Here is a 20,951-nt window from a genome sequence, read left to right as displayed (position 1 = left end):
ATCTTCTCAAATAGGTTCTATTTTAAATAGCTTCTTTTCATGTTCTGTTTATGATTTAAAACTTCTTTTGTAGTTATATTAGTAACAAAAAATCTTCTCAAAGTTTATAGTTTATCAAAAATCAATATAGATGCTAGCCACACATTTACATTCTTTTTTTCAGTATTGATTTTTAATCCAGAAAGAAGAGTTCCCTGGCAAAAATTTGTGAAGTTCATAAAAAGATTGAAACTTATATGCAGTATGACAAATAGTCAAAGGCAATGCTGGTTGACAAATAATAAAAGTCAAAGGCAATGCAAAGAAGGTTGTTTACTTGGGGGCTTGGCTTATACATGCCGCGCAGTACCTTATCGCAGGGAGTTTCCTCTTTAATAGGCCTGTTTTAGAAGGCTTACTTATTAATGGGCCTGTAAAAGGCCTGAGTTATGTAGCAAAGACCTTAAGAGACTACTTATATATTAGCAACTAGGGTTTTTGTTACTCTTTACCACAGTCGCCGCCGGAAAAAAACCGAGGAAGAACCATCTTCAGAGAAAGTACACTCCGTCCACCGCCGTCGTCATGGGCCGTCTCCACTCTAAAGGGTTCGTCAGCTTGTTTCTTCATTTTATTCGACCGAGCATTGTTTGAAAAGTGGTTCTCTTACATTCTTCGTAACTGTTTTTTTGTGTGTTCTGTAGTAAGGGAATCTCAGCTTCTGCTTTGCCGTACAAGCGATCACCTCCAAGTTGGCTCAAGACAACCTCCCAGGATGTAAGATTCGATATGTTTCTGTTTGCATTTCATATATCGATTTGTTTGAAATGTTGTGAACTTTTGAAGATTAGTATCATCTACATTTAGGATGCGTGTTGTAGAAGTAATGTGATATTGCAATTCATTGATGAGCATTGAAGAGATTCACTAACTTTAGAAAAAATCTAATATGAAGTTATTAACTCGTTAATAGTAATGTGTTTACTGTTCTCTTCCCACGTGAGGTTTTGCTTGATACTGCTTTGAGTGGAATGTGTTTACTTTTAATACCTATTGACGCTTGTTTTGGTGTACAATAGGTTGATGAGTCCATCTGCAAGTTTGCGAAGAAGGGTTTGACTCCATCTCAAATTGGTGTTATCCTTCGTGACTCTCACGGAATCCCACAAGTGAAGAGTGTAACCGGAAACAAGATCTTGAGAATCTTGAAAGCTCATGGTACTTTTCTATCTCTCCTTCAAGTCTTTTTGTTTTGTTTTCAATTATTAAGCATTTACGGCAGCTAAGAGTTTATCTGTAATTTCCTCAAGGTCTTGCTCCTGAGATCCCAGAGGATTTGTATCACCTGATCAAGAAAGCAGTTGCTATCCGCAAGCACCTTGAGAGGAACAGGAAAGACAAGGATTCCAAGTTCAGGTTGATTCTCGTGGAGAGCAGAATCCACCGTCTTGCTCGTTACTACAAGAAGACCAAGAAGCTCCCACCTGTCTGGAAGTAGTAAGTACTCTTAATATTGAAAGTTCAGTGATTATCAATTACTTAGGATTTTTTATTCTCATTTCTTCTTGTTTTTGCAGTGAGTCCACCACCGCAAGCACTCTTGTGGCTTAAGGAAAAGCATAGAGTAGGTCAAAGTCCTTAATGAGCGACCATGTCATTGCAATGGACTTTGTATCTCATTTCTCTAGTTTTTGATGTGTTACAACTTACAATGCGATTTTGAATTTAATGAAACCTCTTTGTTCTTGTGATCATTTAGTTTGGCTAATGTTCATTCATAACATTCCTCGCTTTAGTATGGTTGTGCCTTAATGGATTGTTATGTAGCATGATGTTCACCATTTAACAAAATAGGCAGGCTCAGATAGTTGTCAAGACGAAACTACACTAGCCACCTTTCTCTGAACACAGCCATCTTGTTACTAGTTGCCATGATGGAGAATAGTGAATATGCTTTGCTTATTCTCGTAGCATAATATAATCTCTGGGGATATTCGAAACTAGTGTGTCCTACTTGTGTTGTCTGTCATGATGACAGATTGAAAAATAGACAAACGTAGCTTTCTTCTCTTGTTTTTAGGATATGGATATTATGATATGTCTCGAGGTGGATCCTCACCATTCATTTGACAAATATGGGACCCAAACGTAGATGATGATGATATACCTTAAGAAGAACCAGATACAATCATTCATTCTTGTCCACATGCAGTCACTAGTACTAACCAATGTTTGTGTCTGTTACCTACGAAGGAATAGCTGTAAAGTGTAAGCATTTAACAACAAAACAGGAATTATCATTGAGAGGTGGTTTACATTGTCTTCTACTTTTCATCTCTCCCCAAACCCAAAACCTATGTTTACTCGAGTTACAAGTAACAAAAAAAGAAAAGAACGAAAACAAGAATGTCTTATAGTGAGACAATGTTGTGAGTCGCTTTACTTCCAAATCAAACCCTTATATAAGAGGATGTTCTGATCTTTCAACTCTCTCAGAAGAGTGACTTCGCCGCATCAACAACAGCTTCAACAATAATACCAAACTCTTTGTACAGCAAAGGCGCTGGTGCACTAGCCCCAAACGAATTAATACCAATAGACTTTCCTCTGCCTCCAACAATCTTCCCCCATCCAAAAGTCGAAGCTGCTTCAATACTAACTCTAGCTGTCACACCAGACGGCAAAACACTCTCCTTGTACTCATCCGTTTGCTCCTCAAACAGCTCCCAGCAGACAAAAGACACAACTCTCACGGTCTTCCCTTCTTTCCTAAGCACCTCAGCCGCCTGTGCAGCAATCTCTAGCTCGGAGCCAGTTCCAATCAAGATCACATCAGGTTTGTTCCCTGATGAGTTGTCAGAGATTGTGTATCCACCCTTTTCAACTCCTTCGATGGACGTACCTGGAAGCTCAGGAAGCTTTTGTCTAGACAGAGCTAAGATAGATGGTGTCTTCCGCTTGGTGACAACGATCTTGTACGCACCGGCCGTTTCGTTTCCATCAGCAGGACAAAACATAAGAGTGTTCGGCATTGCACGGAAACTAGCTATGTGTTCAATAGGCTGATGAGTTGGTCCATCTTCTCCAAGACCAATGGAGTCATGAGTCATCACATAGATGACACCAGATTCAGACAAGGCCGAGATTCTCATGGCACCTCTCATGTAGTCAGTGAAGACAAAGAAAGTTGCACAGTAAGGGATAAGACCGGGGCTGTGAAGTGCAATGCTGTTGCAGATAGCTCCCATTCCGTGCTCCCTGACACCAAACCTAAGGTTTATTTCTTAAGGTGTGGCTTTTTGGTAGTCGCCAAAGGCTTATAGTAGTGTCATGTTGGAGGATGCGAGGTCAGCACTTCCACCGAGGAAGCCGGGAACAACTTTAGCTAGGGCGTTGAGACATTGCTGACATTGCTGTGAGAGGTTTCTGGTGGCATCTCCTGGAGACTCTGGTGTGTATGTCTGTAAAAAGACAAAGATGTTGTAAACCTACATATCTAGAATATAGCAACTGGATTGTAAGATGAGAGTTTAACTTACTGGTAGTGCCTTCTCCCAGCCAGCAGGTAATTCACATTTCAACTCTGCAGCTTCCTCTGGATACTTCTTTTCATATGCTAACGTTGCATTCCAGTTAGATTCAAGGGCACTGCCTTTAGGTGTGTGACGGCTCCAGTGGCTAGAAAAGTGCAAAGCATACATTGAGCCATCTCATCAAAGCAAACACATGACGTTTAGTTTAGGTTAAATTTACCCTTTAACTTCATCAGGTACCTGGAATGGCTCATAAGGCCATCCAAGGTTGTTTCTGGTAGCTTCAACTTCCTTCTCGCCAAGTGCAGCTCCATAGACACTGTATGAGTTCGCCTTGTTGGGGGATCCATAAACAATTGTAGTAGTAACCTGGGACACAAGCAAGATGTTAAAATCAATATTCAATATGTCTGATGTCTAAGACATTGTTGTAGTTAATTACCTTAATCAATGTAGGCTTTTCTGTAACAGATTTAGCTTCTTTAATAGCAGCACAGATCTCATCATACTCAGTGTTACCATTCTTCACACAGATAACATGCCATCCAAAAGCTTCGAAACGCTGGTCAACGTTCTCAGTAAAGGCATCTCAGTGTCTCCATCAATGGAGATGCGACTGTCATCATAGAAAGCGATGAGCTTCCCAAGTCCTCAGTGACCAGCTAGAGAAGGAGCTTCATTTGAAATACTCTTCATCTGGCAACCATCTCCAAGGATCACATACCTAAACAAATCAGACAATGTTATTAACATCAGAGCTTGAAATAAAACCAAGAATGGTAACTAAAGCTAGAATATTACGTGTAGTGGTCGAAAATTTTGACCGTTGAATCTCATTAGAGGGTGTTACCTTGACCGCTGATTGAGGCTAAGAGTTTAGTGATTCTGTATGACTTTCGCAATTTTTCAGTTACATTTTCCTTCTTTTCAAATGGTCTTTAGATATTCCATCATGGTAAGATATTATGTATGGCCCATAAAAACTGTAAAAACTGAGTTTTCCGGTTAAAACCGTAAAATCAAGTTTTCCGGCCAAAACCGTAAAATCGAGTTTTTCTGCCAAAACCGTAAAAATTGAGTTTTTCCATCAAAATCATAAAAATCGAGTTTTTCCGCCAAAACCATAAAAATCGAGTTTTCTGCGTAATCAAAATTTTCCACCAAACCATAAAATGGGTTTTCCATCAAAACTATACAATCACATTTTCTTAAAAAAAATTAATTATATTAAGTTAAATAAGTTAACATGGTCTCCACTAATTTTAAGTATAACTCATTTAATAAATGAGTCTTAGCAAAACTACCCATTTAACTAAATGGGTCTAAATAGGCATTTATAGTTTGTTATAATAAAATAATATTGTATTTGATCGCAGTTTTACATGATTTCATCTTTATCAGAATACGAATATGAAGCTATATCTTAAAATTTCTTCAAATAATCTGAATTTGAAGATATATTTTGATTAGAGCCTTCACTTTATTATGTAATATATTACATTTTATAGAAAAGCAAATAACCATACAAATGTCTTGAGAATGTTTATGAGATCTCTTCTATTATATTCTAAAATGTCTTGAAATTAATCTAATATTGTTGATTAATTGTTTACAACAACTAAACTATATCAGTTTCTTATGACATAAAATTAGTATTTGTTAAAATTCCTGAATAAATTAGTATTTTATCCAAGTAATATAATATAATCTTTCAAACTTAATATTTCTGAATTTAACATAAAGCGATATATATATATATATCAAAATTTATATCATGTATTCTTGATGATTTCGTCGATTGCCCTTGTATAGAAGTGCCCCTAGTGAACATTACAAGCAACATCCTTGGGAAAGTGATCGATTAGTGCAAGAACTGTTCATTCTTCTCCTCTGAGAAACTCAAGATATGGGACAAAAACATTCTGGAAAATCGATCATTTCATGCTCATCGATCTCGCTACAAAGCAAAGGTGAATACTTTGTCACATTCACCTTTGTTTAGCTATTTTGGGTTTGTTTGCCATTCAATTGTTCTGAGAGTTTATTAGTGTATGGCTGATTAATATATTAGTTTTTGTTTTTGTTCTCTTAAGTTCGTATGCTGATATCAGATAATGGTCTTAAAGCTGCATTGCTTTCCCTACCGGATGCTCTTTGAATTGGTTGGTTATAACATATGCCTTCAACTTTCTCTTAGTTGTCTCCGAGGGATACGACTCCTGATTCAGCATATCCTCTGTTTTTCTCTGTTCGTTGCATCTCATATACTGTTCCTGAGATTGTACACGGCTTCTTTATTTTCTTCTCGTAGTTAAGACAGCATTGAATCATTTCTATATAATAGCTTCAGTGCTGTGTTAAAGAACTACATAGTTGGCGTTATGTGGACATCTGCTTATTTTGTTACTTGAAAAACTTAAAAGAAATGCCATTGAAACTGATGTCTATTGTTGATTCATCACAAAAATCCTTAGAAAGGTTACAACAAATCGTAAAAATCGAATGTTTCCTCGTTCCCGTTGGTGGTTCTCAGAGGTCAAGCAATAGCCAGGGCGAATATATCACCATTGATGTCCACTAAGCTTGCCAAATAGTAGCTGCTCTTCACCTGCATATTCATTTAGATCCGAATCATCATTACAGTTGAACCAATCTGGTCTGAGAATGGATATGGAGAAGATTTTGTACCTCCTCGAGCAACTTTCTAAAATATAAAGTCAAAATTATAAAAACGGAAAGGAGCTCACAAAGTCAAAGGCTAAGAACAAAACAAACTCAGTTATGAAATAACTATTCACTGCCTGAACACACAACCTCTAAAAGCACTAAGAAAAAAAAAAGACAAGGGATTACTTATAATAATCTGTACGAACCATAAAATCTTTCATGTAGTAGTTAGAAGGAACGTCGGAAAGTAGACGGCCAGACCACTCGACAAGCCCTCGAATGGCTACGTTACTACTCCCATACAAATGCGATCATTGAGCGCCAAACCTCTCCATTGTTCACACTATGCCACAAAAACGCCAACTTTCCATTGTATTCAGCCATTTTGATACTAGAGACATAACCCTTGAACTTCTCCATTCTTTAGCCTTAGATTCATACCACATTAACCCAACATCATGGTAATGCATGTATAGCACGTTGTCCTGCTACCACACAGATAGTTTGACTGTTGAAGTCCTCAGCTCTTATAATTTGGCCACATGTACCATCTCTAGTGTCATAAACTATGACGTCCTTACCACCCATCACATATATTTTTCTGCCTAATGCTGGGGTTACCACAGACTTATTTATACAGTTCACTTTCGCACTAGGGTTGGGCGCGAGTTGCCAAGTTTGCGTGTTTAGGTCAAACGCTTGCGCTTGGATATCCTCGTAGTAACTTTTTCGACAAGTTCCTCCAAAAATGTAAATCTTGTCGTTAACTCGTCCCCACGGCTGCTTCATCTAAGTCTCAACACAGGCGACTTTGGACCATGAAGCAACTTTCCAGTACGCAACTTTCCAGACCGAGTGTTCAGGATCCGTATGTTTCTCCGAGCCGACCACAATGTAGATATCAGTACCCACCACAATAGGAGTTGTAGAGTAAGGCTCGAGGCGGAGAAGAAGGGAACGGGATCGAGGCCAAACGATTATGACTCTCAGTCTCAGTGAAAGTGAACCAATGATACGACGACTCATCCCAGGTTTCGTAAGAAGGATACGTTTCTCTAAAGCCAACGTAGAAGCGATCCTCTTTTCCCCCGGAGAGATCGCGTTACCTGAAGCTCAAAGGAACGTACTAGAGATGGTAACTTCTTCTACACGCAAGAGAGAATTGGGTGATACCGTCTAGGAACACGTGCTAAGACCGTAGACGTTTAAGATGACGGAAACGACCATGACGGTGCCTCGTTGACCGTGGTAGACATCCTCTTACAAACCTTGTTTCTCTTTGAAGAAATCCTTTATCCTTTTCTCACTTGGAATCCTTTTATAACTACTATATTTCGTATTTTCTATTCAAAATTATGATTGATTTAAATTGTACGTCCTCTGTTCCTTAAAGTTACATATTCTAGATTTTTCACACATTTTAATAAAACACATTAAATTTGCATAGTTTTTTGGGTTTTTTTTTCAATAATCTTAAGCTAATAAAAATATAACTAGTGTAATTAAGTCTTTTGAAGTTTGCAATTATTTAATAAAACATGTATTGAAAATATAAAAGATTGATTTTTTTGAAACAATTTTTTTCTCTAGAATATGTAATTTTAAGAAACAGATGGAGTATAATACTTTTAGAATTAGTATATATATATTTATAATGAATTTAAATAATTTTAAAAATATCTTAAATAAGGAGATTTTAAAAAAACTCGCTATCTACCTTTCTAAATTTGGAAAACAGCCTCATCATTTAACCTTTTGAAAAAAACAAATCTTATTTCTGTCTAACCATCTTAGAGGGCGAGTGCTGTGTTGGAAGTATTAGAGACAAGTCTCCGACATCAGAAGTTGAAAGGGACATTAACTAGCTAGTATGTAAGATAGATGGGTCAATCCACGAAAGTGGGAGACTTGTCCCTAATAGGAAGTTGACTGCTATTAAGCTTTGATGGATACTGTTATCTCGTCTAGGGTCGGATTGTGACATCAGAGGAGTGTCCCAGCTCAGACTTAGAGGACGGTCAACGAGCATGTTTCTATATTGCTTTTGAGGAATTGTCTTTGTTCATGTGACATGCTGAATCAATTTTTTGCTCGCGAAATTAGTTGTTGTTACACTTTGTTTCTGTGTCTCTCTTGATATACCAGTATATCAGCTCGACCTTTCATTCAGATACGTCAAGATTGTATCGATGCTTCTAATCATGTTTGTTATGAAGATGAACATATAAAGTTTTCGATTGTGTTTGCTTTCATATTTTTAAATTTCTTTTGCCATGGAACCAATTCCATAAGCTCTATATTTTGTTAATCGCTCTTTGTAAACTTCAACCTTTATTTCTTTTCTTTTTTTTGGTCAAAACAACCTTTATTTCCAATTTACATTTTTAGCAACAAAAAAATGCTAATAACAAAACAAACTCAGTTATGAAACAAATATTCATTACAGGAACACAAAACCTCTAAAAAGCACTAAGAAAAAAAAGAGATAAGAGATCCCTACTTATAATAATCCGTACAAACCATGAAATCTTTCATGTCGTAGCTAAAAGGAACGTCGGAAAGTAGACGGTCAGACCACTCGACAAGCCCTCGAATGGCTACATTACTACTCCCATACAAGGCGATCATTGAACACCAAACCTCTCCCTTGTTCACACTATGCCACAAAAACGCCAACTTTCCATTGTATTCAGCCATTTTGATACTAGAGGAATAGCCCTTGAACTTCAGACCATGAACCACTCTCCATTCTTTAGCCTTAGATTCATACCACATTAACCCAACATCATGGTAATACATGTATAGCACATTGTCTACCACACAGATAGTTTTACAGTTGAAGTCCTCAGCTCTTATAATTTCGTCACATGTACCATCTCTAGTGTCATAAACTATGACGTCCGTACCAGCCATCACATATATTTTTCTGCCTAGTGCCGGGGTTACCACAGAGTTATGTTTACTATTCACTTGCATGCTAGGGTTTGGCGCGAGTTGCCAAGTTTGGGTGTTTAGATCAAACGCTTGCGCTTTGATATCATGGTAGCAACTTTGTGGACAAGTTCCTCCAAAAATGTAAATCTTGTCGTTAACTAGTCCCACGGCTGCTCCATGTCTGAACACAGGCGACTTTGGACCCTGACGCAACTTTCCAGACCGAGTGTCCAGGATCCACATGTTTTCGAGCCGCCCACAATGTAGATATCGGTACCTACCATAACAGGAGTTGTAGAGTAAGATTTGAGCAGAAAAGAAGGGAACCGGATCGAGGCCAAATGATGATGACTCTCGGTGAAAGTGAACCAATGATACGACGAAGGATACTTTTCTCTAAAGCCGACGTAGAAGCGATTCTCTTTTCCCCGGAGAGATCGCGTTATCTGAAGCTCAGAGGAACGTACTAGAGATTGTAACTTCTTCGACACGCAAGAGAGAATTGGGTGATACCGTCTCGGAACACGTGCTATGACGTTTAAGATGATATCGTCTGGCAGTGACGAAAACGACCATGACGGTGCCTCCTTGGCCGTGGTAGACATCCTCTTACTAAACTTGTTTCTCTTTAAATCACATCTCATCATCATTCGCTCTCTTGCTTTCTTATCATCAACACCAACACAAGCTTTCTTTATGTAAAGAAATCCTTTCTCCTTTTCCCACTTGGAATCATTTTATTATTACTATATTTCCTATTTTTTTATTCAAAATTCTGATTTGGTTTTTTTTTTTTTTCCCCGGAAAAGTACTTCATTTCATTCCATAGAAACATACAAAAGCCCATATGAAAGCGGCTGCTAGAACCCATACCAGGGCGACTTAAAACATAAACTAGGAGATGAATAGACAAACTCCGTACACGAAAGCCCACATGAAGGCGGCAGCTAAAACCCACGCAAGGAGAACTTAAAGTACCAAAACAAAAAGGCCATACTCGGCACTAATACTGGATAAAAGCTAAAACACACGATAGTGATCGAAAATTTAATTTAGCAGATTTAAAACCTTTATAAAGGCTACTGATCGGGAATTGCCGCTGCTGCTCATAGCCCGCCACACGATAACTCCACCTCCTGCACCACGACTTATCGCTGCTGCACATGCACGCCAAACGATACCGTCCAAGAACCAAAACACTGCGACTTCATAACCCAACAGGGAGAATCGTTACTCGATCCATACAACCTTTGGATACGGATGTGACGCCGTGCTTCGCGTCCACTTCCTCCGAGATAGAAGACCAGTCACCTTCCCAACTAAAACGAGGCCTTACCAGTCGGACAGACAGATCCACACTGTCTAAGAACCGAATCGATAAGCAATCACTGCATCCACCACTCTACGAATAATCTGCTAAACCAACTCTCACCACACCATATGTGCATTCCGACCAAACTTTCAATCCTTCCGACAGACACTATAGTGCTTCATAGTCTGAAGCTTAAACACCATGACCAAGCTAAAAGATGAACCTTGACTAGTACATCGGGACTGGGTATACTAGATCGCAACTTCAAGAAAAGCGAAGACCATACCACCGGCATGACCGCACCACTGTCATTGACACTGAGATGAGGATCTCTGTCGCTTCATCCGTAAATGCTTCACCTTTGTTTACTAGCTCCATCGACATGATTCTCACCGGGCGTCAACTCCGAACATCGAAGAAAGACAGCTTCTTTCCATCGTCTGTTGAGTCACTCCTCCAGCCGTCTCACCATCGCAGGGACAGGTAGATCCGGCATTGAGGAGACGTCTCGCCGTTGTCACGTGCCGTCGTCGAGATGGCTTTGTCGTAGATCTCAAAAGGGAAAATCAGATCTAACAAAGCCCTCGCCGTTGGCGTGAGAGGAGCGTCTGAGATCTAAAACAGAAAATCGATTCGATGACTCCTCTCAACCCTAAAAGCCGACCTGCCTCGATTCCGCCTTCCTACGACTCACTGCTCCTCCAAGAACGCCGTGAGATGGCCCCTTGACCACACAAGTCTCCGGAGTCACCTCGACAAGCCAGAACATCAAGTATCTCGCCTTAGGGTTTGGGAAAAAACGAGAAGGCAAAGAGAAAAGAAAGTAAAAGAGGAAGAGGGGACCCTCCGGACACCGGACGTAGCCGGACCGGAGATAGATCTGTTAAACTTTTTTTTTTTTCTCGGCGGCTGAGAGGAAGTCGAGAGATGAGTAGTTTGCTCAACGTTACAGATCGTTGATTCTGATTTGGTTTAAATTGTATAATATTTTTAGAATTAATATATTTAAATATATAAAATGGTTTGATACAGAAAAAAATATGTTGCAACAGATAGAAAATAAATAAATAAAATCCAGGTTTAAAGCGTCGTTTCAGTTTCTCAGAGAAAGTGAGTAGTAGCTCGAATCGCAAAAATCAACTCTTCTTCTTCTTCACCGGCGCCGCCGCACTTGTACTGCACAAACAAAAAGCGTTCGGGTTCTGAAGGATGGCGTCCAAGTTGATACAAGTTCAATCAAAGGCATGTGAGGCTTCAAAGTTTGTGGCAAAGCATGGAACTTCTTACTACAGGCAGTTGCTTGAGAAGAACAAACACTTTATCCAAGAACCCGCCACTGTGGACAAGTGCCAAGAGTTGTCTAAGCAGCTTCTCTACACCCGTCTTGCTAGCATTCCAAAACGCTATGAAACCTTCTGGAAGGAACTAGACTACGCAAAGAACTTATGGAAGAACAGAAGCGATCTCAAGGTAGAAGATGCTGGAATCGCTGCTTTGTTTGGTCTTGAATGCTTTGCCTGGTACTGCGCCGGAGAAATCACCGGCAGAGGCTTCACCTTCACCGGCTATTACCCTTGAAAGAGACCAACTATTATAACTTGAAACAACATTTTGTGTAATCACTTGCTCCATTTTTTAGTTTCCATGATTCTCTGAATCAAAAAAAGTTTCCACTTCTTTTCCTGAAGATTTGGAGCTGAGAACATACATTTTGCTAAACTCTGAGATAAGATTGAGATCAATAAAAAAAAAAAAGCGGACCATGTTATTGGTACCAAAAGTAAAATAAAAAGTTTAAATAAAAACAAAGCAAAATGAGTTATTGACATTTTCACTACAAATCAATCATCTAGAGACACCTTTCAGGTGAAATTGTCAAATACAAAGATAAGAGAAATAGTCTGTTTCCTTTGTTCTTCTTTCCTGTGTGGCACGAAGAACTCAGGTGGTTATGTGCTCTTCATAATGTATCCCAGAATTAGACCGATTAGTCCGACCAGAAGAACGTACATCAAAGGCATACCACTTTGGCCTCTCTTACTGTCACGTCTCAACTGGTCCTGCAGATCAACCAAATCTTTGTCAGAAAACAAACTCAACATCTAAATCAAAGCCTGTAAATTTTAAGACTTGCTTTTAATTTATGCCAAGGTTAGATAAATCAACCACTTTCATCCTAAATCCCAAGTAACTCATGCCTTTCTTGAATGTCAAATTAGAGAGAAAGTTAAAAAAAAAAAAAAAAAAACTCAAAACCAGCAGGCCCCTTCTTCGCAACACCATGAAAAAACACTGAAAATGCTAATAATCAAAGTAGTCACCTTATCGTTCTGAGATATATAAAAAAAAAACAAAAGTGACTCAAGTGAAAGTTCTTAACCAGTTCTCTTTGAAGTTTGTTGTTTAGTTGAATGGCAGACTGTTTTTCCTCGGTTAGCTTTGTGATGAGAGCCCTTACCTGAAATCACACAAAACACAAGCTCTTAATGGATACGTATATTGTAGAATCACTTGACTTGCTAGGTAACAGGTGCCACACACGAGCTAGTGGAATTTGTTTAGATTAAAAATATGCAAAAAAAGCATCCAGAAACTGATAAATAAGTAATGGGCTGGCTTGTTAAAGTGTAATGAACCTTTTAAGTAATCAACAAAAAAAAAAGATTCCAGACCTAATAAACCAGCTGTTAAGGCCAACTTTCCAATTAAAGTAGCTCCCAAATTGTAACTAGTGGCAACGTTTTGTTTAACAGAGCAAAAGCAAAGGACACTAACATTTGCACACAAGAAAATGAAGAAAACCAGACCGCAACGGATAGTTTCACATAGTTTTGAATGGTTGAAGAAGAATAGTGAAAGTACCTCAGATGTGTTTTCTTGAGGTTCAACCTTGTCCGCTGCTATAAATCTCTGAGACTAAAATCAAACACATGAGATGAGATGAGAAAATCTACAACAAGTAAAAGAGGAAATGAGATAATCTTGCCAGAGGCTGCTATATATACTTACAGAAAACTCAGAAGCGTGTCCTCCGTTATCAGAAACAGAAGCCCGTGGAGAAGAACCCTCTTCAGAACCTTCGTGAACCGGTGACGGTGGTTGTGGTGGTGCAACATACGTAACTCTCAGCTTAGTCTCCTCAACTAAATGCCCAGCCTCTTTGCTAAACTGCAAAGTTTCATCAAACAAAACTGCTTTAAGAAGCCAAAAACAAAAAAAAAACAAACCAAGATTGTGAATGGATCAGTACCATCTCAGGAGTGACTTCCTTGGCCGTGACACCAGGACTAGCAATCACACCTTGAAGTAGAAACTTGTCCTTGCATTGCATATCCGAAGGAGCTTCCTTTTGAGCTTGCATGGTCACTACACAAACAAAGGAGCTTGAAAGTTAACAACACATAAGGACACAATGCATAGAGAGAGAATGAGAGAACGGACCGAGAACTTCACAAGTGGACCTTGGAAGAACAACTCCAGTGTTAGGCCTTACGCAATACTTTTTCGGATTCGTTGTCTTAACCTAAAACACACACACACACAAAACGTGAAGCCTAAGAAACAAACGCAATAGATTTTTTTTTTTTTTAAAAGTTGTAAAGAGATTCATCATCACCTTGAAAGCTACATGATTGTCCGTCTTGTTGGTCAAGTAAAGAGAGCATGAGATCTGCTTCCTCAATTCAACTACAATCAAATTCAAAGAAGACGATCAGATCTGGGAAGCTTGTGAATCAATGAGAATCGATGCGAATAAGGCTTACAAGGGAATTGAAGATCGAGAGGCTCCACGTTGAGAAGCTCGCTGTTACTCATCGTGATCAGATCGCCGGAGATTTCAATTCGATTTTGAGTTTACCGGCGATTAGATCGTCCCGTGACGACGTCTCCGGTTCAGTCGTCGATCGATAACCGAGATCGAGAGAGAGGATCAAAGAGTGTGACATCGCTATTTGTCCTGTTCCGTGTTGAGGGTATTATCGTCTTTTCACTACAATATCATTATTTAATTTGAAACGCAAACGTGATCTCATCGCAAACGCGTTAAATAACTGACCTAATTAAAGGAGAGAAGCATTATGGAAAGCATTTCGGGTATCGGTTCGGGTATTTCGGATTTCGGGTAGTTTGGATAGGGGGCCAAAAGATCCATTTACTACTTGATATATTTTCGGTTCGGTTCGGATAGTTTCGGGTTCGGTTCGGTTCAGATAGTAAATGTAGGAACCGAAAAAAATCTGATTCTCATTTGGAACCGGTTCAGGTTCGAATAGTTCGGATATTTCGGATAATTCGGATAATTTGGATAAAATATCGGTTATTTAAGGTAAAATATTAAATTAGTAGAATGATTTAGATAAAAGATTTAAATATTTCAGATTACTTTGGATATTTCGGATAAAACTATTCGGATAGTTTCGGATATTTTCGGGTAGTTTGAATATTTTATAGTAATTTAGTTATCTTCAACTATTTTCAGATATTTTTAATAGAATTTTAAATTAAAAGTATATATTTAGCTATGTTATATGTATATATAATTAATATTTTTATATATTGGGATACCCGTTCGGTTCCGATTCGGTTTGGTTATTTCGGATATAAAAATATAGAAACTATTCGGATATTTGAGGGCATTGGTCCGGTTCCGATTTTAGGTATTTTGGTTCGGTTTCGGTTTGGTTCTTCAGTTCCGGTTATTTTGCAAGGCCTAATGGCAACATACAATAGGACCAATCTACTTTACGTTGTTTTATACGTCGAGATGGTTATAACATATGCATTTATTTTTTAACCTGTACCTAACTGATGCAGAGAGGAATGTGTGGTATGAATATAAAGAATATGGTTTTGTTACTATCAACAGCAGTAAATGCTATGCAATGAAGAGTTGAAGATCCTTATAATTTCTGACATGACTTCAAAGCTAAACGGATATCTATCTTTACTTGGAAGCAACATATTCTAGTTCATGACTTGTTGTATTAGATGTAAACAAAGCAACTCCCATGGATTTGCATCCCCAAGATCCCACCAAAAGACATGCCCACGACCACGAAGTATATAAACCACCCAAGCATGTGCGTTTACTTTGTAGAACTTTGTAAGCTTCATAGACAAGTAGTGTCAAACGCCAAACCGGGTGATTGCCAGTGCCATGTGAGGATCTTTATTAATCTCCGAACCAGGAGGAGAATGAAGTACGGGAATTAAAAAACAAGAAATACTCTATAATTTTTTTTGGTGCTAAATTAATACTCTATAATTTGTAGTTACAAGGTGGTTTGCCGTTACAAGATTGCGATGGATCTTTATGATGGCTCAAGAATCCACTATTAACATGGAAAAGGATTGCCTAGAGGTTGAAAATAAAAGTTATATCGATCAACAGAAGTACACTATGCACGTTGGAACCAGGGAAAACCGATTACAAATTAATATCGATAATAGTATGAATTCCTAAGGAGCAAAAAAGGCAAGTTGCTATCGCCGGTGGCATGAAGGACTCACTCAACTGTCTTCCTTGGTTCCACCCTTAATTTCATTAAGCAGATAGCTGTACATGATTTTCTCTATTATAATATAATGGACACTATAAATGAACTGTGTAAACTATAAAACGAGTATGAGTTTACAAAAAGAAAAAAAAAACTATAAAACGAGTCAAAGTGAATTGCCCCACACTACTATCACTTGAGTATTCCAAATATGATGTCGTACTGTCATACACTTTTTCTAAGTTATGCAGTATATCATAAGTTTCATACGTACCTAGTTGATAGATTTGTGTTAAGTACAAGTCATTATAATTTTTTGTTTCTCTAGATAAAACAAACTGAAGTTAGGAAATCACAAAAAGGAGCACTCGAATACATTACGTACAGAAGAAAATTAAATGAAGAAAAATTGAAGCTCAAGTAGGTGCATCGAGTCAGAGAGTCAATTTTATCACGCCCAACCAAACATCTATTCTTCGTGCTTCATTGTTTTAAACCACACTCAATGTGATTTGTCTCCTATATTTGTTTCGAATGTTATCAAAATAATAAGTCGTAAGGTTTCTATTTCAGCTTCTTTTTTTAGTACAACGTAAAGATGATATACTGAATTCAGCTTCTTTTTTTTAGTACAACCTAAAGATGATATTCCAACTAAAATCCCAAGTTCGCAAGTTAACCAAAGCTAAAAACAAAATATACGAACGATATATGTTTGTTTTTAATAAAATTATATATCATATAGATTAAACTCTATATAGACTCTAAACCTAAATTTAAGATTCCCTACAGTCTATGCAGTTTTTAAACTCTCAACTAGACAAACTAGCTTTGTCATTCCCTATGTTACATGGAAACGGAAGCGGGTACGTGGAAGCAGAAGCGTAAGAAAGCGCAGAAGCGAGATTTTTTAAAATATTAAGAATCGGGTACGTGTTGGAAGCGTATATCTATATCTATATCTATATATATATATAAATTTTTTAAAAAAATTAGGACTAAAATTATATTATTTAAATTTGAAATAAAACATTTATTCATTTATAATAATTTTAAAATGATTTTATATTAAAACTGTAAAAATACACATAATTTAGTTTACAAACAAATATTATATTAATTATTTTTAATACTTCATAAAAAATTGACACAATATATTTCAATATGTGCTATATCTTTAATAAAAAATCCCAATGCATAAAGAAAATTTATAGTATTATTTTTGATATTTGTATATTTATAACTTAATAATCATTACTATTAATTTTATTTTATATAGATTAAAACTATAGTTTTATATTTTATTGATATACATTGCATTTTTTTTTTAAAACGGAAGCGTGATTCCAAAACGGAATCGTAAGCTTCCAACAGGTTTTTAAAGAGAATATTTTAGAAACGTTTTGGAAGCGAGATTCCGCAAGCTTCCACAAGGTTCCGATTCCGGTTCCGAAGCGGGAAGCGGACGTCCGATGAAGCTTACGTGCAACGTAGGTCATTCCCTGTTGGTATCCAACTTTCGTCTGAGTGTTAATTAGAACAAAAAAGTTCTGAAAATATACAAATTTCGGATCCAAAAAATATCTAAAAGTATACAAAAGTAAAAACTAAAATCAAGATCATGTATTCAGGTCGTCTTAACCCGGTTTAGTCTTCGATAAGCATGAGTGCTTGTCTAATCAACAGCGACAAATTTGTGAAGTAAGCTATCAGTTGAGTAGACCAAACTAGCTCAACTTTTAATCGTATTTGTTTTGTTTACTTTCGGTTGAAGGTTTGGCCGTTGGGTGTGCTCTTGCTTTATTCTTTCATATGCGAATTTTAGTGAAGGTTAGTGTAAGTATCATGATCTTTTTGAACCTACGGCTGGCATCAAATGGGTTCACAATTTTATATAGTGAAGATGCATTTAATGAAAAATGATTATCATTTACTATTTGACTACAGTTTTTTTTTTCCAATTCACACACTAGATTTTTCATTCCAACTCCAAACACTGTAATGCCTCCAAAATTTGGAAAATGATCATTATCAGACGAAATTATTTCAGGAGACTAATCTCACCAAATCCCAAGTAACTAGTCTGACCTAAGACATCGTGTGAGAGAATAGTCAAGCTTGCAATTACTTGGTACACAACTACTCTCAATCACAATGTGTCTGATTCTATTGGGGGTGGTGAAAGTTAGTGGGTTTTGCTTCAAGTCATAAGTAAAGAATAAAGTATACTCTAAGAATAATTCTACATTTGTGGTAGACCAAACGTAAATCTACTTATGCAACCAAGTCTTTTATACCAGTTTTACTAACCAATTATAAAATGAACTGAACCTAAGTAAGAATCAACTAAGAATTTGTGAAATAAAGAAAAAATAAAAACATTTTGCAGGATTGACCCTAAAGACAACGAATTATTGGTCTTGCTCTTAAATTTTGATGTATGGTTTCTAAATCATCAAAAAAAGTATATAGATAATTTTGCCTCCAAATTATAATTGTTTCAAGTTTTATAAATTTCAAAGATAACCCTAACCTTTTGTTTTCAAAATTTGGTATAGGCAAGTGATTCGAGTTTTTTTTTCGTTGCAAAAATTTGTGATATATAGGTACACTACAGATGTAATCTGAATATGAAGTTGGAAGTTCGAAGTAGGGCTTTATCGAAGTAACGTCTTCTTTACTACAAGACTATAATATCTTTAGACCTTGAAAATGATTCTTATCTTTGCAGATCCTTGACTAACTCTAATACAAGAAACATGAGACAAGTCAAGTACTCAAGTGGGCACTATTTAGTAGTTTTCAATAACAAAGTAGTAGTAAGAACTCCCCAAAATTATAAAATATTATACAGCATAAACATATACATGAGAAGTTTATAAACCAAGCTTATTTGATTGTTCTTTGATTGATATGGTTAGGCAACACGACGTGAGGCCAATACGAAAAAAAGAATTGGCGTTAGAACATGTAAAAGTGGCCTCCTTTGCATTTTAAATGACATTTTTCTAGTTCAACTTCGACCCCAACAATATTATAAAAAAAAGATTCAAACTTTACGAAAATTTGGACGACCCGAATCACGCAAAGCCTGTTATTAGTTACCTTTATTCAGTATTTACTGAAACACAACAGAGACTTCTTCTTCATCGGTTGGTGCAGGAAGATTAAGATCTATCGTCCTCTGTTTCACTGAATCCACTCGTACTTGATGATGATGATCTACAGACAAGTTCCCAATTCCATGAGATCTCTTGTGACCTCCAAGTGCTTGTCCCGATGCAAAAACCCTAAGACATATCGGACATTCATGGATTCTCTTCTCTGGATACTCTGTTTCGCTTCTTTGCTCTGTTTTGTTCGAAACTCTGTTCTTCTTGTGGCTTGCTCGGTGCCCACCTAATGCTTGATAAGATTTAAACACTTTCCCACAAGTCTCGCACGTGAATCTTCCTTTCTTGCTCGATGTGTTGTGACCTTCTGATGCTTCTGTCTCGATCTCTTCAACTACTTCTTTGTTACTGCTAGCTTTGTTCTTCTTCTTCTTCTTCCATTTGTCTCTCGAGAGCAGCATGAGACAAAAGGCGAGATCTTCCTCCGTCGTTGTGTCAGAAGCTGAGCTTTGAGGAGGTTCGCACTCAGGCTCGGTCTTGTAACCGAGTTGACTCGTCTTCCTCTTCTTGGCCGCGAACGTTTCCATTTTCCGAGTTCGCTTGGATCGTTTACGTGTCGGGTTCGTAATATTCCTCGACGACTCTGTCTCGCTTTCATTGTCTTCCATCATCGGATGCTTGTTATCTCTCAACCCATTTCTCTTGTCCTCTTCTTTTTCAGAGGAAGACGAAGAAACATCTGACTCTGTCTCATCATTGAGTTGACTCGCCCTTTCCCCTTCCTCGTCTTGAATGCTAAACTTATGAAGACTCGGCATGTGAGATCTCATGTGACCACCTAAAGCTCTTCCATTGAAGAAGCTCTTAGAGCAAAACCTACACTTGTAGTAGCTCTCCATCTTCAATAACAAATAGGGAGAGCAAGAAGAAGAAGAAGAGGAGAAGAAAAAAAGGTGAAGAGAAGTGGAATCTACAAGCATTCCTCCCCACGAATAAGGTTTAAAATATATATATTTGTATGCAACACGCTCAAGAAGATTATAAAAAACAACTAAATTAAATTTGTTTATTTATCTCTCTGTTACTGTTTAGCAAAACTTGGTTTAATTTTGATCTATAAAACGGAAAGTGGAGAAAGCTCTAATTAAAGCGTATGCATGAAGGACAATGTAACATGCGAGCCTTGCCCGTTTCTGCAAACATTTTCTTAAGTTTCCTGATTTACCCTTCTATTTAAGTTGTGTTACAAAAATAGTTAAAAAGTCATCTGTTCACAAGAAATAGCAGACGCAACGCAGCTGGCTTTTGCCTATTTTTAGGTCCTTGTTTTTAAATTTTCGCCTAAATATAAAATAATCTACGTGAAACCATTTAAGGGTATTTTCGGAATTTTGGCGTTGGCTGTTGTTAGAAAGTCTTAGGGGAGGAAGGGTTTGTGGTTGTAACGACGGACCAAACGTTGTCCAAAAATTCAGGCTCAATTCAATGTGATTTGACCAGCTTACAAGTTATTCACAACAGATTCAAAATACGTTTATGGCATATGAATTTAAAGCTTAATTGCATAGAATCATGATAGATAAAACCAGAACAACATGTGACGTGTTCCTTTTAATTTGGCTATGTCTTGGTTAGAATAAGGTACCGTTGTGTTAGGAAGAAGAATAAGTCAAGATGCCATAAAGTTGAGCAAACCCATTACCATTTTAGATATTTTTGTAATACACAAAAGATTACATTGTATATTTTCCGTTCATAACGCGTTTTAACTTTTAACCTAAAAAAATCTTTGTATAGTTAGGTGGTTAACAACAAAGAGACTTTCTAAGTGAATTTGAGATCTTTATTTACCAAACTTGTGAAAAGGTAGTGGTAGTTTTTTGCTAATTGTGTTATGTAAACCACTTGACGCGTC

General features: G+C 37.4%; 4 protein-coding genes and 3 pseudogenes across 5 annotated transcripts; 2 read left to right on the top strand and 5 right to left on the bottom strand.

Moving 5' to 3' along the window:
* Positions 1-439: 439 nt before the first annotated feature.
* LOC106353110 (40S ribosomal protein S13-2) lies at positions 440-1,733 on the top strand. The gene is made up of 5 exons (XM_013792786.3): positions 440-587; positions 684-756; positions 1,059-1,197; positions 1,290-1,476; positions 1,557-1,733. Exons 1-5 carry the CDS (start codon positions 565-567, stop codon positions 1,588-1,590), a joined length of 456 nt encoding a protein of 151 aa, XP_013648240.1. The 5' UTR covers positions 440-564; the 3' UTR covers positions 1,591-1,733.
* Position 1,734: 1 nt separating this feature from the next.
* On the bottom strand, positions 1,735-5,843 carry LOC106355637 (annotated as a pseudogene).
* Positions 5,844-6,361: 518 nt separating this feature from the next.
* Positions 6,362-7,372, bottom strand: LOC106357465 (annotated as a pseudogene).
* On the bottom strand, positions 7,250-9,864 carry LOC106356793 (annotated as a pseudogene).
* A 1,627-nt stretch (positions 9,865-11,491) lies between these two features.
* LOC125576221 lies at positions 11,492-12,128 on the top strand. The gene has a single exon (XM_048735674.1). The coding sequence runs from the start codon at positions 11,635-11,637 to the stop codon at positions 12,001-12,003; it is 369 nt and encodes a 122-aa protein (XP_048591631.1). The 5' UTR covers positions 11,492-11,634; the 3' UTR covers positions 12,004-12,128.
* A 78-nt stretch (positions 12,129-12,206) lies between these two features.
* LOC106353111 (vesicle-associated protein 1-1) lies at positions 12,207-14,412 on the bottom strand. 2 transcript variants are annotated; one of them, XM_013792787.3, is made up of 8 exons: positions 14,190-14,412; positions 14,042-14,112; positions 13,867-13,948; positions 13,676-13,791; positions 13,435-13,593; positions 13,288-13,341; positions 12,806-12,883; positions 12,207-12,485 (listed from the first exon to the last, which is right to left on the bottom strand). In XM_013792787.3, the coding sequence occupies exons 1-8, from the start codon at positions 14,239-14,241 to the stop codon at positions 12,375-12,377; spliced, it is 723 nt and encodes a 240-aa protein (XP_013648241.1). In that variant the 5' UTR covers positions 14,242-14,412; the 3' UTR covers positions 12,207-12,374. The 2 variants fall into 2 exon arrangements, with proteins under 2 accessions (XP_013648241.1, XP_048591630.1); XM_048735673.1 differs by lacking the exon at positions 12,806-12,883.
* A 4,317-nt stretch (positions 14,413-18,729) lies between these two features.
* On the bottom strand, positions 18,730-20,454 carry LOC106356794 (zinc finger protein ZAT9-like). Its single transcript, XM_013796522.3, has one exon. It carries the CDS (start codon positions 20,014-20,016, stop codon positions 19,042-19,044), a length of 975 nt encoding a protein of 324 aa, XP_013651976.2. The 5' UTR covers positions 20,017-20,454; the 3' UTR covers positions 18,730-19,041.
* Positions 20,455-20,951: the final 497 nt, after the last annotated feature.

This window comes from Brassica napus, chromosome A7, assembly GCF_020379485.1.
Source record: "Brassica napus cultivar Da-Ae chromosome A7, Da-Ae, whole genome shotgun sequence".
Classification (NCBI taxonomy): domain Eukaryota; kingdom Viridiplantae; phylum Streptophyta; class Magnoliopsida; order Brassicales; family Brassicaceae; genus Brassica; species Brassica napus.
The sequence above is the reverse complement of the archived record's forward strand: the minus strand, read 5'-3'. Positions and strand labels throughout refer to the sequence as shown.

What these genes read in the sequence shown, in the direction of transcription:
- LOC106353110 (XM_013792786.3), top strand. Translation starts at nt 565, where the DNA reads ATGGGCCGTCTCCACTCTAAAGG. An exon ending in GGCCGTCTCCACTCTAAAGG is followed by an intron (nt 588 to 683) that starts GTTCGTCAGCTT and finishes TGTGTTCTGTAG; the next exon opens with TAAGGGAATCTCAGCTTCTG. An exon ending in GAGAATCTTGAAAGCTCATG is followed by an intron (nt 1,198 to 1,289) that starts GTACTTTTCTAT and finishes AATTTCCTCAAG; the next exon opens with GTCTTGCTCCTGAGATCCCA.
- LOC125576221 (XM_048735674.1), top strand. Translation starts at nt 11,635, where the DNA reads ATGGCGTCCAAGTTGATACAAGTTCAATCAAAGGCATGTGAGGCTTCA.
- LOC106353111 (XM_013792787.3), bottom strand. Translation starts at nt 14,241, where the DNA reads ATGAGTAACAGCGAGCTTCTCAACGTGGAGCCTCTCGATCTTCAATTC. An exon ending in ACAATCATGTAGCTTTCAAG is followed by an intron (nt 13,949 to 14,041) that starts GTGATGATGAAT and finishes TGTGTGTTTTAG; the next exon opens with GTTAAGACAACGAATCCGAA. An exon ending in AGGAAGTCACTCCTGAGATG is followed by an intron (nt 13,594 to 13,675) that starts GTACTGATCCAT and finishes GAAACTTTGCAG; the next exon opens with TTTAGCAAAGAGGCTGGGCA.
- LOC106356794 (XM_013796522.3), bottom strand. Translation starts at nt 20,016, where the DNA reads ATGCTTGTAGATTCCACTTCTCTTCACCTTTTTTTCTTCTCCTCTTCT.